Raw genomic sequence first — 16,242 nt, forward strand, 5'->3', positions numbered from 1 at the left:
CCTTCGAAAAAGAGTAGGGGTTTGCCCCGGCATCCTGGACAAACTTGCCCATTGGCCTACTAATCATCCCTCATACTAATTGGCTATATCACTCTCTCTCCTCTTCACTAATAAGCTGGTGTGTGGTGGGCATTCTGGCGCAATATGGCTGCCGTCGCATCATCCAGGTGGATGCTGCACATTGGTGGTGGTTGAGGAGATTCCCCCGTTCATATGTAAAGTGCTTTGAGTACTGAGAAAAGCGCTATATAAAAGTAAGGAATTATTATTATTATTATTATTACATGCACTCATAAAAGTAAAAGTGCTTGACAATGCCATAGAGGAGCCAGTTGACTAACATCTGCATAACCTTTCTGTTTTAAAGGTTCTTTTTAGTGATAAAAGATTTTTTAGATTATGCAAGAATGGAGAAATTGTTATTTTAAGAACCCTTAACATAAAGGTTCTTTGAGGAACCAGAAATGGTGCTTATAGCATCGCTGTAGAAACGAGTGTGTACTTAATAAAATCTTCAAAAAGGTATTATTTAAACTTAACTTATAGGTCTGAAGATGAATCTGTAAAAATGGATTTCAACAACAACTCTGTGGAAACCCACATACAGTTTAATCATATTTAACAAACAATATAGCCTGACATTGTCATACTCAACTCTAGTCAGAATTTGAGTCTGATACCGCTCCATTGAGCTAAAATTATGAGGCGTGTCTCAACCGAAAAATGCCTCTCCACTCAATTGGATAGACCTACGACCAATAAGCAATAAGCAACGGAGTGTGTGACGTATGTTGAAATGTCGTCTTTTGCAGCCTGACCGAACTGCTTGTTATTTCGCTACAATGACACTAACATCATTGTGATTATACTATGTCTGAGTTAGCGAACGTACATCAACACCTACTATGTTTACTACATTTCATTTATATCACAACATTAAGTATTTACTAAGTCATACAGTAAGACTATCTCTTACCATTTGTACGTTAGGTGAACTTCATCCACGACGATAGCTACCCATTACGTTGGCTTGAAAAATATTGGAGCCTAGCATGTCCCTCCACTTATTCAGCAGTCACGATTTCGGGCTTCCGAAAAGAAGCTGGCAACGACCGCTAATTATATCCATCTCGTCGTGCACGCCGAGTTGCATCGCCGTGACACTCATTTCAGTTGCTTCTTTAAAGGCGGAGTCCACGATGTTTGAAAAACGGTTTGGAAAAGGAGACGGGCCGACTACCAAAACACACTTATAGCCAATCAAATCAAATCAAAAGGTCCCGAAACAGAAGGTCCTGATTCTATTGGGGTAGGGGCGTGTTTGTTTAGGTGATTTCAAATATCAACATTGGCTTTCAAACATCATGGACTCCGCCTTTAACTTTGTCCTCCATAAATACGACCAACTTTTGCAGAATCCCGTAGGAAGGACGGCAAAAACATAAACAAATGCCTCGATCACGTTTCTCTGTTCCTCTTTTTAAATCAATGCTCTTTCGATATCTTTTAGAACAGACTCAATGTCAGAATCCACACATCTGAATTCACCAGCGGCAGCCATTTCATTGTAAACAGATTGAACACACGTGCTCTTTGGTGACGTGGTTGATACGTTACTGTTGATCATCTGTCCATCATCGTATAAAGCCTGCCCTCACAATTTGATTCGTCGACCAGCTTTGGGACTCGCATAGTAGCTCCTCAACGGAAAAACGCCAGACCGATCTTCCCGTTTTTCAAAATGTGGTGGGCGGGGCTAAGATCGGCTGGCACCCAATATGACTTCTGAGGTTAAATTTGGCAATTACACCCTGTAAAGCTGGTTGAACCAAAACTTGTTTTCAGATTCATTAAAATTAGGCAATACCCTCATATGACTTACAATCACTGTCTGAGTCTCTCAAGATGCATTTGTCTGTGATATAAACTACAGTACTCTGTTTATATATTTTGTTTCAGCAGAACAACACAAGCAAACTGTGGCACAAACTTAACTTCCAGACGTTCCGCATAGATGAATGACAAGAGTCCTTCTACGGTAGATTATTGGCTTGAACAGAAACTTCTCTATAGTTTTGAATGCAAGCTAAAAAGTTTAAAAAAATATACAGAAGAGAAATCAAACACCCAAAAAGTCAATCTAGATAAGCTTATTAACTGTGACTTGGCATACAGAGGCTTGATCTTGTTAACCAGTACAACACTATTTACAAAGTTGTGCTTTCACTTTGGTTTCTGTTAAGTGAAAGCACTATTATAATGAATGGATTCTTGCTCTTTCACAATTTATGAAAATATAAAAAAAAAAAACAGCAAAACATCCTAAGCAGTTTGATGTTCTAGATTTATAGGGCATGAAATATGAAATCAAAACATTTGCATTTTCTGTGCATTTCTCTTTTGGGTGTTTGACTGAATGCGAGACTATTTACACATTCTGTAAAGACATGCGACATGAGAAAGTGATGTGATGTGTAATGTAATTGAAATCTATATAAGAAGTCATCTAACAGATGTGTCTGGGAGGCACTGAATTCCAGGCACTTAATTCTGAAACTAGTTTGGGTTTTCAGCTCCAAGACCTACAGAAAAAAATTGTATATTAAGTACACGATGACCATTAAGAGTGCATGTTTACAACTGACTTAACAGAGACAATTTTATGAAACTTTTTGTTTTCCATTCAAACAAATAGAAGAAAAGAAATTACAACAGTTGATTGTATCTGCATTTAAATCCATAAATGTTTATTACATACATTGTACATAATAGCTATATCTCACCCGACTCTCTTAGTCTCTTTCGATTGATTCGATCAGCTATGTTACCCAAATACTTCTTTATTTCAGCTTGACTGTTTTCTCTTGTTATATTTCTATTGAAAGCAGCATCTGAAAGTGTCAAGTCACAGTTAAAGAGACTGAATGGAAAGTGAAGGAAAATATGAATTAATCCTAATGTTTTAAGTGTAGTGTTTCTGCAATGATTTTACCTTGTATTACATCTGCTAAAGCAAGACTAGAGGGGGGTCTTTTATCACATCTCCCCTGCCAGTTGAACTTTACAGCCAAATCATCTATTAGGACGCCCTGCATTATATTCTTAACCACATATTTTGGCCCAAACCCTCCAAGCCCTGACAGATATTTAATCTGTGAAGAAAATAAAATATTATTTATTATTATTTCAAAGCTTTATTGAGGAGTTATATTTATTCAAATGCACTGTTTAGGCGGATTGTTTTCTACATTTTAATGGACTATTTTGTCTGAGTAAGAAAAAGTCTGAGTCTCAAAAAAACATAGTTTACCCCAAATGCAAATTGTGTCGTCATTTACTTAATATAACATTGTTCCAAAATCTGTAGGACTTACAACACTAGAAAGCTTTGCTGGCACTGTTTTCTGTACAATGAAAGTGAATAGGCACTGAAGCATCAATCACTTACACTGTACCAAACATATATTGTGTTTTAAGTCATGGGTTGGACCAACATGAAGTTGTGTTAATGATGGCAGAATGTTCAGTTATAAAAAACAAATATTTTGACAATTTATTTATTTGTTTGGTATGTTGTGTAATAATAAAGACTGTACAATAATCTGGTAATAAACCTATTTAAGGTGATATAGGTGATTGTATGGTTGTATTAAGATTACGCCACACTATTGCAAGAATTTTCTTTATACATTGTGGACTCACATATTTTTTGCGCATTGCTGCATTGCGAAGCTCTTGTTCAGTCCTCTCCACATCTTCAAGGGTTTTAAGAGGTAGATTTAGGTTGCATTTAATTTTAGGTTGCGTGCTTGTGCTGGTGGGTGCTGGATCAGAAACTGGACTGTCTTTTTTTAATAGTTGCTTTAACATGGTAGAGTTTTCATTAACTTTGCTCTTGATTTCTTTCAGCATTTGAAGAATCTCTTCATTGTCTGTGTTAAATAAATTGAAATTATTAAAAAAAATTATATTTTTATCTCATTACTCACAATAAAATGACTGGACTGACCATCAGCTGGCATTCTGGATATGGATGGTACTAATGGTGAATTAAACATATTTCTGGTCATTTCTTGAGGATTTTCAAGTTTTGGTCTTTTTATGATTCCAGTGATGCTGGAAAGAAGCATTCAAATAGAACGACATTTGTTTTTGTTTTTTTTAATCATAAAAATATTAAAAATTTTAATAGCCTAGGTGAAATCTTTTAAAGGAATTATTTATTGGATGTGTATGTTTATTACATACTGGTATGCTTGTATAATTGCATCTCTCGCCTTCTGAGCCTCTTCCCAAGTGCCTACAACAACAGAAAGATTTTATTATTTCAGTGCCAAAAAAGCAGATAAGGTGACTTTAAAAAAAAATTTAAGACAGAGTAATTATGAATATAGTTAAACAATCAGTGATAACCAAAAATTTTTATTTTGTCAGTTCAGAGTTGTGATGTACAGTAAGTTTTTCAGTATTAATTAAGATAGGTCACCATTTTCATGAGTTATTGAAAATGCTAGATTATTTTCAACCCAAAGTTGGGTCAAAAAAGAACAAAACCAATTTGTTGTGTTGTAATTTAACATATGGGTAGTTTCAAACCATTGGTGGGTCAAAAATAAACATTTGGGGGTTAACTGTACCCAACAACTGGTTTTGTCCCTTACTGATCAAACAATAGATTCAACTTTTAGATTAATTTGTTGCATGAATTAATAATGTTGCTCTTAATACATTATACATTAAACGCAAAAAACGCTGGGGGTGTTTTACCCCATTGATTTACAAACCACTGGCTCTGTCCATATTTTACCCAACCATGGGTTGTAAACTACCCAGCAGCAATGAGTGAACTTGTAGGATTTAAACGTCTCAGTTACGTTTGTAACCCTCGTTCCGCGAAAGAAGGGAATGGAGTGCCTATTGGTCGATCATGACGTAACGTCGTAGTGACTGACTGAAAGGGAACAGTAATGTTACAATAGTACTTGTTACCATGTTCTCCTTGAAAGTGAATGTTTAACATCTCCCATGGATTTCCTGCTGTTGAAGGCTCAATTCTGTTCATAAGAGCTTCTTTACATTTCTCTGGTGATTTGAATGGTGGCCAAAAACATCGGGTCTTGGCTAGGGTCAACCAGTTTGATGCTGCCACCATCACTTCATGTGAATCTTGCAAGACAACAACTGCATACATGGCCTGTCTACTGTAAGTAAAGAAAAAATCAAATGCATTTACGGTACATTGGAACACACAAACACGGGGTTAATTGTAACATGGACCTTTTACAAAGTTACACAGGGTCGACCAATTTTTGCTTTTGGTCTTTTTCTCTCACTGTCAGAAACTGATCTCTTGCAAATTTGGGGAAAAGGTTGATGTGTTTTCGTTAAAACTAGACAAGGAGTGTTTAAGAAGCTTGTTTATTCCATTTCTGAGTTAAAGTAAGGGCGCACTCACACTATCCAAACCAAACCGCGCTCGGGCGTGTTTGACCCCCAAAGCCTGGTTTGTTTGACAAGTGTGATCGCTCTGTTCCGCGCCCGGGCGCGGATTGGTTAATCGCGCCACGGCCGGGTTGCAGAGGTGGGCCGGAGCGCGGTTCACTTGGGCTCAGGCGCGGAAGGCTGTGGTGTGAGCGCATTCGCGCCTGAGCGCGATTCAAAAGGTGAAGACGTCAGTTGCGCGACCACTCACCTTCATCTGCCTCCGTATAACCATTTGATGCGCGCAGCGGGGTTACGTGAATGTCCGAGCTGCGCGCGTGACAGATCAACTAAGCAATATGATGACATGTGAGAGGGCTGTCTGTAATCGCGCACCAAACGACTCCGGGCAAAAAACACAGACTGATCATTACGGTGGGTTCCAGTGTTAAGGGAGAGCTTTACTTCCTGCTTTTTTCAAAACAAACGCATCTTAATGACGAAAGCGCGCCCGGACTCGGATCGATAAAAAGTACAGTGTGAGTGCGTGCACCATGGGGGAGAAGGGAGGGGTGACAATCGCGCTGGGGCATGGTTTGGTTTGGTTTGGATAATGTGAGTGCGCCCTAAGTGTAATGATTGGGGCCAGACAGGCAAGCACGAGGAACTCAGAGGTAGCCATCTTGGCTGTGGCAGGGAGCACAGGAAACTCATGAGCGGGGAGCTCTGGAGCAGACTCATGGACCGAAGCAGCCTCTGGAGTGGACTCATTTTTAAAAGCTGTTGCATCTGCCTTGGAAGGGGTAGAAGTGCAGTGAGAAGCCCAAACAAACACAGGCAGCACCGATTACAGTGGTGAAACATTGGACTTGGGGGCTTTGGCGTGGACGTTGCCACAAACACTGGGCTCGCGATCCTCAATGTCAGGCATGCTGAAGTCTATGATCAGCCAAGCTCGGACATTGCCTACTTATTGCCACCCCTCCAAAAAACTTTTAGGAGTAATGTCCTCCTTGACCTCCCCCACTGTGAACGGGGAACAGACTATAAACAAAGAATGAAAATCATTCAAAAATTGGAAAAATCAGTGAGGTAAGCAATGTCCTAAAAGTCTCAGGTGTTGTCCTTAAGGGGGCAATTATCATAATGCAGGCAAATCAGTTTAACTGCTGGATGTGTTGTGGTCAGTCGTTTTGTAATGATTGGGGCACAGACGGCAAGCAAAGGAGCATGATGTGAAACAGATCCACACGCAATATTGGTTTATTTTAATAATCTACAGGGTAAATTACACAAGAAAACCAGTAAAAAACCACAAATGACAAAACTGAGTACCAGGTAATCCAGGGCATGATCAAACATGTTACACATAAACAACAACTGACAACTAAAGACACGCAGGGCTATAAACACTCAGTGAAAACTACTGAACCACAGAATCTCTATGGCAACAAACAGGGAGATGAGTATGGCCTAAATTAATATCAATTGTAACAAACAAGGGAGCCTCAAGTATAAACATCTGAATGTATACATCTGTATGTATTGATCCATAATACGCCTTATTAAGTCCTCCGCCATGTTGATTCCAAAACGAGGCTGTGAGGGATGGACGTCCAGAGCGTGTGTTTTAAACATTGTTTTGTACTAGGATTCTGGTTCATTCAGCCATCAAATTTCCACAGGACAAAGAACTTCAGGAAACAATTAGATGGGACATATGACCTAATTTCAGATGAGAATAGCGCATTGTGTACATATTATCTGTTCTGGATATTAGCCTGTTTCGCTAATTTGTCATGTTGTAAGCAAATTTACTTTTCTTTAAAACACCAATATAGTCCTATAACTATAAGGGCATATCTCCAGTTTGTTGTGTTTGCAGAAGAGTTATGCTTGCGGTAAGGCTCTGGAATGTGTACCGTTTTCATTATTGATTCTGCTATAAGCCTAAACTATATGTATTATGATTTTATACTTGCTCAACCGGTTTAAGCTTAGCGAGTCAAAACTTAGTGTTCTTGATAAGTATGCAATTAAAGAGAGATGAATGTGTGAACTTAGTTTCTGAATTTCAATTTTAAGTGCTGTGGGAAATAAGAGTGCATGAGTTCAGGTCCAATAACATTTGAATTTAAACTCTAAAATTGTACTGTAATCAGAAGATTACAGTGGCACCTATATTTAAGATCTAAAACATCAACTTGAATCGACATTCACAGAACTTTTCAGTGGCACAAAAGGATTTTAAAAGTTGAAAGGATTCTGCAGACTTATAACAAAGTAAGAAAGAAACGGGTCTTTTATAAACTATTGACTAAAAGACTATTTTAACCCAACAGTATATGTGCCATTTCTTAATATAAGAGCGTAAACAAATAGCTAAAATGAAAAATGTCCAAATGTCCACTTTGGATGAAACAGACTACTAAAAAAAAAAAAAATTCTATTTAAATCTATAGTGTTATAAAAATAAAAAAACAATTTGATGTTTGTTTTGAATTTACCTCAAATTAACACGTGATATTATACTTCATATGTACTAAAAAAAATCTTTAAAAGGGCATTATTTACACTTAGGGGAGAGCGGGGTATGTTGTCACACTTTTCACACTGTCTAACATTTACTGAGCACCATACATCAAAATGGTATAAATCTCATACCAAATGAAAGAAGGAAGTCTTGGGCACATATGTTGTATTCATAACATCTTTATATCTTATCTCATTACAGAGTTGTAGACTGTTGAATAGTGACTGTGCACTTGTGACAATTTGCCCCATCGGAGGGTAAGTTGTCACACTAGGGCGGGTAAGTTGTCACACTAGATTATCTAAAAATAAGAACACAACTACTTAATTGTGAATATTGATTTTAATTTTTAAACTCAAACCAAACTGGAAATATAAACATCCGTGCCTGGAGAATCTGGAAAAACAATTATTTCAATCCAAATAATGCACATTTCAATTAAGTGGCAAGACCACTTTACTTTGAACTTTGGTTCAAATGTTCTATGGCTTTCACATAAAACCAGATAACTGAATGGAACGCTGCAGATAACTTGCTTAACTTAACATGTTTAACCTCTGAACAAAACAGATGCCCTGTATGACTAATAGGACTCATCTCCAGAATCACAATTCTGACACACATAAATTGCCTGGCCTGAGGTGCATGGGCCCAATTGTTGCATTTTACACATTTTACCCAGGTCTCCTTTGGACGACTCTTTGAAAATGGCTCTACACAGACGAGGCAGAAGCACTCTTCATCATCTGATGATGACTCTTGCATGATTTTTCTTCTTTTAGCTGCCTTGTTTTTCATAGGTCCAGATTTCTGCTTCCCTTTCTTTTGAAACAGCTTTTTGCTAGATTGAGGCTTATTCTTTTCTATATCATGTTTTCTGAGCATGTTCGATGTGTTTGTTTGTACAGGGGCAAGTTGTCAGATGTGACGACTTGCCCCAAAGTCATTGAGACAACTTGCCCCATACTTACTTGTGTGCTAATGTTGTCTAAATCTCAAGTTTAGCTCATCATATCACTTTAGCTAAAGTATCAAAAGACACTTTACGGTCTCCTCTATTTTGTGCAAAATAATCATTTTAAACATTCACACCTAACAAAGTTGTATTGCATAAAATGTAAAGTGATTTTTTTTTTACTTTTTAAGCAGAAAAATAAGAAAACTGTGCTAACCTCAGATTACAGTGATCTTGACCACATGTGAACAGGAAGTTCACTATAGAAGAAGAAGTCACATAAAGTGGCTATTTGATTTTTGAGATAGAGCCTCTAGTGTTGGAGTTATTAACAGTGTGACAACTTACCCGTGTGACAACTTACCCCGCTCTCCCCTACCTTATATGTCTGAAGATAAATATACGAAAATAGATGTCAACAACGATTCTGCTGTCAATCCAGTGTGTGCTTTCGGTAGAAACCCACAGAGAGTTTAATCTTGTTCAACAAACAATAACACGCTATGTCTGCAAATTACACCCAGTAGCGCTGGTTGGTCCTTGGAGTCCTTAAAAGTAATAACCTCATATGACTTTTACAATCACTGTCTGAGTCTCTCCAGATGCATTCATCTGTAATAGAAAATGCAGTACTCTATATTTGTATTATTATTTATAGATAGGCTACTCTAATTTTATATTTGAAATTGCTGAATTTAACCTACTGGCCAGAGAAACATCAACTTTACCAAATTAACTGAAAGCAAATGTTAGAAGACAAAACTGAGCTCAATGTTATTAAAGTTGAGTACTTTTTATCATACATTTGCCTGTTGTAATTGTTTTCATGTAATCTGTGAAGATACAACCTGCAATCTGACAGGACCTTCCCTGTTAAAGTCATGTAAACATCAGTCTCAATGGGCCATGGAAAGTGCTCCAATATTTACCACAATGAAATCAAAAGTGAGAATCGATAAAAATGGAATAAAGAAACAAAATAGGAATCTTAATTGATAAAACTTTAATATGAAATAATAATTCAAAATAAATAATTAAACAAAATTCTAATTATACCCAGTCCCACTTCACACTGCTTATTAATCAAACATGACAGTTATAATATTGGCTGTTTAGAAAACCTTTCATACATCACATTTTTTCACATTTATTTTGTGGAAAGTTATGAAGTATCATTGTTCCAAAACAGACATAAAACATGATTGCAAGGCTAAACAGAAAAGTCTATAAACACTTGCAATGGTTTAACCCCTATTGGCCTTAATGAGGCAAAGCCTTTATATAAAATTGACTCCAGCTACACAATAACAAAAAATGACATCAATAGATTGCCTACTAAGTGGATATCATATAACTTTAACCAAGTAATAAGGAATAGAGTCATTTGCAAGTAAAAAAAATCTTCACAAGAACACATCCAGAATAAATCACTGTAAAACGACCCTGTACAGTTGACATAACTTATAAAAAACAAGTTGAAATTGTTTAATTTCATTTGTTAAGTTAAAGTAAAAATATATGTTCATAAGATATATTTTTTTTCATCATGCTTAAAAATTAGAACACTTAAAATGTAAAAAATAGCTACCAAAAAGACAAACCAGGACCATAACAAATTCATATGAAATAACCTATTAAGAAGGCACACTTTAGTTTAGATACAAAAAACAAAACTACCAACAATCTGTATTCCACATCCCTTGAATAGTGCATTTCTTCTCTCAATGACTTCATTAAGACAGCTGATTTGAAAGTTTCTCAAGATCTTCAATCTCTCTGGAAACATCTATAAAAGAACATATTATATATTACTGCATGAACATATTTGAATACTTTGTGGATTTGGATAAAAAAACAGTTACAATAATGTTTTATATAGCACTTTTGTCACTATCTATCCTTTTTGGAGGATTACCATTGGGCAGTCTCCACCTGGATGATACTACATCAGCTAAAGTTTACCAGATCATCTATCCCACACTATTAGAGTAACAGCTTATTTGATGTGAATTGAAAAAAGGCCATGGCTGGCAGAGGCAAATTTGACAAAGTTACTGTTTTCCCAGGAAGTCTCCTATCCAAGATTTGTCCATGCCCATCTCTGCTTAGCTTTAGTAGCAGAGTATGTAATTCAAAACAATACATTTCTCGATTGAGTATTTTGAATGATTTAGTAAAGCTTCTTACCAAAAAGAGTTGTGTTGGTTGTGAGAAGAAAGAGTTCAATTGATTTGTTCAGCTCAGATTCCAGGTAATCTTTTATGTACCACTTCAGAAATAAAAAGAAAGATGTTATTTATTAATAACCAGGTCTGAGTTTACACACTTTTCTAAATGGTTATCTGTAATGATAAAAGTTTCTTTTAGATTATTAAAAAAATGGTTCTTTTAAGAACCTTTCACTCAGGTTCTTTGGAACCAAAAATGGTTATTTTATGGCATCAGTAAAGAACCTTTTAAGCACCTTTATTTTTCAGTCGTCTATTTTAGATAGTTACCTTTCGCTTTATACCATACATACACACGCACGCACGCACGCACGCACACACACACACACACACACACACACACACACACACACACACACACACACACACACACACACACACACAAACACACACACACATAACTATATAAGATAGAGAGAGGGAATAAATACCTTCAAGGTTCTGAATTTTTTAAGCACTTCCTCTTTAACCTCACTGAACATTTCTTCTTTTAATGACTCAATTGTTTCTCTAAGAATCTTCTGCATTTTCATGAATGATCCTTTTCCTGATACTTTTGCAGCTTCTAAAATATGTAACACCAATATAAAAACAATACAAATACTAAGAAAAAATGGAAAATATGCTAATTTAAATCTTGACATCACCTTGTATTAAACTATCAAGTTTACATTTTCACAGAATGTTCGGTACCACTTTATATTAAGTGGCCCTATGAACTTACATGGTAACAAGATGTGTACCTAGCATTTAACTACAGTGTAAGTACACATACTTACATAGTATCTGCAGCTCTAATATTTGTGTAACTACGTACAACAATTGAATGGTATGTGTAAGTATAAATGTGTAACAGGACATTGGTAACAACATTTTTTTACATAAGTTAGTACACATGTGTAACATGTTGGGACATTAAAAATTTTTAAAACTGATTATTACTTTTTTGTGCAAAATATATTTCATAAAATGTATTTAATTAAATACATTTAATTGGTTAAAACTCTTTTATTAATTTATTAATGCTGACTTACTTCCATAACAAGGAGTCATTTTTGTCTGGATGGTAAGTTCAATTGAGGCGTACATTTCCTTCTTTTTCTCAAGGATTTCTCTGCTGCATGATGCCTTCAGTTTGGTTTCCTTTCAGAGGATTGAGGTGGGTAAAGAACATAACATTTAACTTAAAGCGTCATGAAACACTAACCAACACTTTGTTTAGATGTTAACAGAGTTAGTTGTGTTGCACATCATAGTAGACAAGGTTAGTATCTGTTAATTTTTCCATTAGGAGAAAACTAGTTAATTTTTAGCTTTTTTGTGTGTGCGCGCATGCATGTGCTCCATGCGGCCAGGTCAGGTGGGGCCGGGGGGGGTGTCTGGGGCTCAGGATAATCGCACAAGGATACGGTTGTGTATAGTAAAGTAAATGTGACTTCGCCATTACGCACACTCTGTAAATACGTTGGATGATTTTCCCTGTGATGCTGTCAGGCTAAAGTCACCACCAACTGAATTTGCTCGGGAAAGCTATTCGGGAGGCAGGTGGACTTTGATCTGTTTTGAGGTACCATGTGCTGAGGACTCTTCATTATCTTACATGCTATTATTTCAACTATAACATTTTTACTTGACCTTTGTTTAAATTAAATATTACAGTTTTTTTCGATTGCTAAACGACAGTGAGCACAACTGGAGCTACATGTGAAAAACTCTAACTACAGTCTGCAATACCAAAAGTCACCTGAGCACAACTCTAAACACATGACTCAAAACAGCTCAATGCAGCCAAACACTAAACACAACCCTCACTGAGATAACACACACTGTCACTCACAACACACTGAGAGGAAAAACACTAACATCAAACACCAATACACAAAATACTAACTTTTTATCTTTACAGATTGAACCATTTCAGTGCCTTCATACAAAGTAATGTTTTCTTCAAAGAATTATTTATTTATATATTGATTTATCACATGATTTATTATTTTTTTTAGAACATCGTCATTCTTTAAGGTAAATGAAAATTAGCAGTTTGCTTCAGTAGTCTGTAGTAATTTACGGAATTACAGTAATAAGAAAAAAAAGGTAGAAACTAAAAGTACATGAAAGGTAATGTTTTATATATATGAAATTGTAATTTATATTTATATGAAATTGCAATCAGCAGTGTTTGAAAGGCACAAGCCTGAAATCAATTCTGTTTTGAATGTGTGGTTGGCAGTTTTGACAGCAGTGTGTTAGCATTTGAACAAAGTGCTGTAAATCCACAGTGTTGTGCAGGTTGAGGTTAAAGTCATGGGATAAATGTGTTAAGTTTTGAAAACTGTGTTCAAGCAATGAAAAATGAACTAGAGTTTGGTCCACATGCACTGCTGCTGTGCAGACTGTAGTAAGAGTTGGCACATGTGACTCCAGTTGTGCCCACTGGCGTTTAGCAATCGAAAAAAACTGTATATATTTAGTTTTTTTTCTGTAATACTGCTAATCTTAGTAAATCCTAGGTTATATTAGTTGTCCCGTCCATTTTTCTCACAGCGTCCATCAGGGGCGTTCCACAAGATCTCGGGCCCTATGCATAGGCCTACCCGTTCTCACCAAGATGCGTACAAATGACACGCAGTGTGATTATCGTGCAATAGATACGCCAAAATTCCGATTTTGCATGCATATGATACGCCAGTCCTTCCCATTCACTTACTGTATATGGCGAATCGTTTCGTGACGTTTTATTTATTGTTTTCTCATTTGTTTTCTATTTTTTAAACCATTTTCTCTTGGGTTTAGGGTTAGATTTCAGATTTGTTTAAGCAGGTTATTTAATATACAGGTTTCTCTATGTTTTTATCTATATTTAAGCCATGGTCGCTTGGAGTTGGGGTTAGAGTTGGGGTTTGGGTTAGGATGTCATTTTTATATAACAAAAAGTTGTTCTAACCCTAAACCCAAGAGAAAATGGTTTAAAAAACTGAAAACAAATGAGAAAACAATAAATAAAATGTCACGAAATGATTCACCATATAAGTGAATGGGAAGGACTGGCCGGAGGACTTCAGATCAGCTCTTTGTTTGTTACGGTGGTCAGCAGAGAGGGAAAGCTGTCACTAAGCAGAGGATGTCTCATTGGATAGTTGATACTATCGCCCTTGCTTATAATCTGCAGGGCATTCCTTGTCCATTTAATTTGAGAGCTCACTCTACTAGAAGTGTTGCCTCATCTTGGGCACTCGCTCGTGGTTTCTCGCTAACAGACATCTGCAGAGCTGCTGGTTGGGCGACACCTAATACGTTCATTAGATTTTACAGTGTTCGTGTCGAGCCTGTCTCCTCTCGTGTCCTTTCCTCGTTAGGGGAAGCACAGCGAACAGGCTCGCAGGTCGGCTTGCAGCCTCCGACTGCTGCTCCAAACTGAGCTCAGTATGGAAGGCCATCAAGGCAAAAACCTCCGCTGCCTTGGCAGCCTGATGTTGCGGAGCATCCGCTGCCAGCCTCTCACTAGCTGCATCCTCGCGAACCTGTGTTTGGCTCGGGCATCCACATTGCGTCCCACCGGGTTCCTTTGTGAGTGTTTTTCCATTGGGTTAATCCTACTAGCCCACGTTTCCCTCAGCAGAGCACTGCTTTGCTTACACAGCCACGGCTGTCATTTTTACCTCAACTACGGTTGACTTTCGCCCACCAATAGCCCTTAACGGGGCGGTGGCTTCCGCAGCGTCCCTATACCGCTCAGATAGGGCGCTTCCCAGTCGTTGGCACTACTGTGGGGTTAAAGGAACATCTAGTGGCCGGCCTTCTGCCTTAATACCTAATTCTCCTTATCCTTAAGTGGAACCGGAGGGCTTTACGCAGACACTGGAAGAGGTCAGCCCTCAGTGGCGTTTTGGTAGGGATTCCCAATTCGTCGGGCACGACGTGACGTTGTAGTGACCGACTGAAAGGGAACGTCTCGGTTACGTATGTAACCCACTTTCCCTGAAGGAAGAGAACGGAGACGTCACGTCCCGCCGCCACAGGGCTGCTCCCTGCTGTTTATCGGCCGGTCACACTTTCCGGCTTTCTCAGCGAAATGAAGCTATTTCCATATTTGCACCTGTGGCTTAAATACGCACCTGGCGGGGCGGCGCCAGCATTATGCAAATATCTCAATGCCAAGTTCATTGGCGTTTTAGTAGAGTACGAAGCAGATTGGTCTCTCTAAGCGAGTTCCCGATTCGTCGGTCACGACGTAAAATCTTCGTTCCCTTCCTTCAGGAAACGTGGGTTACATACGTAACCGAGACGTTTCATGACGCTTTAAACATGCATTATGCCGTGCAGATGTTGCAGTCAGTGTGTGTGTTGTGCCCAGCTGAAAGGTACCTTTCCTCAAATATATCTCTTTTCTCTTAAACAAGCATTATTTTAGCAGTTTTATAAGGATAAAAAACATCACAGATCACTTTTTATCACACTACAATACACTATAACAAATCTTTGCTGCCTTAATTTTTTGTTGAATCAACTCAGATTTGCAAGTCTTGTCAACTTAATATTATTTATCTTGACAAGAGATGAGTTGCTACAACTTATAAAATGAAGTTGACTTTTTTCAACTATATTTTATACGTTATAAAAACTTGTCTGTAGTTATAACTCCTCAGTCAAGATAAATAATAGTAAGTTGAAATAACTTGTAAACCTGAGTTGATTCAACAAAAACATGTATAGCAGCTAATTAATTTTTACAGTGGTTTTGATTATTTTAGTCTGACAAATTGAGTATGTAACTTAAACATGAATTCTAGAGAGCGTTTTTCTGCTTGACTATAGTTTTGTGCAGTCTATGTGTCTTCTGCTGTTTAATTTATTTAATTTGAATAATGGACAGATATGTCATGGGTATCTGGATTTACCTGAGTTTTGATGAAGTTCTGAATGTGATGAAACATTGAAGATCTGGGGTATGTTTTGTCTCTTTGGATTATACTGAATTTATCAAGATGTTCTTTGAGTGATTTTCCAGATTTTTCATTGACACTAAAGACAGAAAAGTTGGGTTTGAGTACTGTGTATGTTTATCTCATTAAAATGTAAAATTGTTGTTTAGTAACAAAAAATTA

General features: G+C 37.3%; 2 protein-coding genes across 2 annotated transcripts; both read right to left on the reverse strand.

Annotated features, from left to right (window-relative positions):
• Positions 1-2,556: 2,556 nt before the first annotated feature.
• On the reverse strand, positions 2,557-9,411 carry LOC129412684 (uncharacterized). Its single transcript, XM_073858739.1, has 8 exons — positions 9,289-9,411; positions 4,990-5,201; positions 4,249-4,300; positions 4,010-4,116; positions 3,703-3,932; positions 2,993-3,152; positions 2,784-2,891; positions 2,557-2,582 (listed from the first exon to the last, which is right to left on the reverse strand). Exons 2-8 carry the CDS (start codon positions 5,189-5,191, stop codon positions 2,557-2,559), a joined length of 885 nt encoding a protein of 294 aa, XP_073714840.1. The 5' UTR covers positions 5,192-5,201; positions 9,289-9,411.
• Positions 9,412-9,928: 517 nt separating this feature from the next.
• Positions 9,929-16,183, reverse strand: LOC141349152 (nuclear GTPase SLIP-GC-like). The gene is made up of 5 exons (XM_073858518.1): positions 16,036-16,183; positions 12,172-12,280; positions 11,569-11,702; positions 11,097-11,178; positions 9,929-10,695 (listed from the first exon to the last, which is right to left on the reverse strand). Exons 1-5 carry the CDS (start codon positions 16,069-16,071, stop codon positions 10,643-10,645), a joined length of 414 nt encoding a protein of 137 aa, XP_073714619.1. The 5' UTR covers positions 16,072-16,183; the 3' UTR covers positions 9,929-10,642.
• Positions 16,184-16,242: the final 59 nt, after the last annotated feature.

Source organism: Misgurnus anguillicaudatus, chromosome 20, assembly GCF_027580225.2.
Source record: "Misgurnus anguillicaudatus chromosome 20, ASM2758022v2, whole genome shotgun sequence".
NCBI classification, from domain to species: Eukaryota; Metazoa; Chordata; class Actinopteri; order Cypriniformes; family Cobitidae; genus Misgurnus; species Misgurnus anguillicaudatus.

Coding starts and splice junctions, on each gene's coding strand:
- LOC129412684 (XM_073858739.1), bottom strand. CDS start 5,191: ATGTATGCAGTTGTTGTCTTGCAAGATTCACATGAAGTGATGGTGGCA. Junction 4,301..4,989: donor TCACTTTCAAGGAGAACATG/GTAACAAGTACT, acceptor CTGTTGTTGTAG/GCACTTGGGAAGAGGCTCAG. Junction 3,153..3,702: donor CAGCAATGCGCAAAAAATAT/GTGAGTCCACAA, acceptor TTTTCTTCACAG/ATTAAATATCTGTCAGGGCT.
- LOC141349152 (XM_073858518.1), bottom strand. CDS start 16,071: ATGTTTCATCACATTCAGAACTTCATCAAAACTCAG. Junction 12,281..16,035: donor AGAACTTCATCAAAACTCAG/GTAAATCCAGAT, acceptor ATCCTCTGAAAG/GAAACCAAACTGAAGGCATC. Junction 10,696..11,096: donor AACCAACACAACTCTTTTTG/GTAAGAAGCTTT, acceptor GTTCTTTTATAG/ATGTTTCCAGAGAGATTGAA.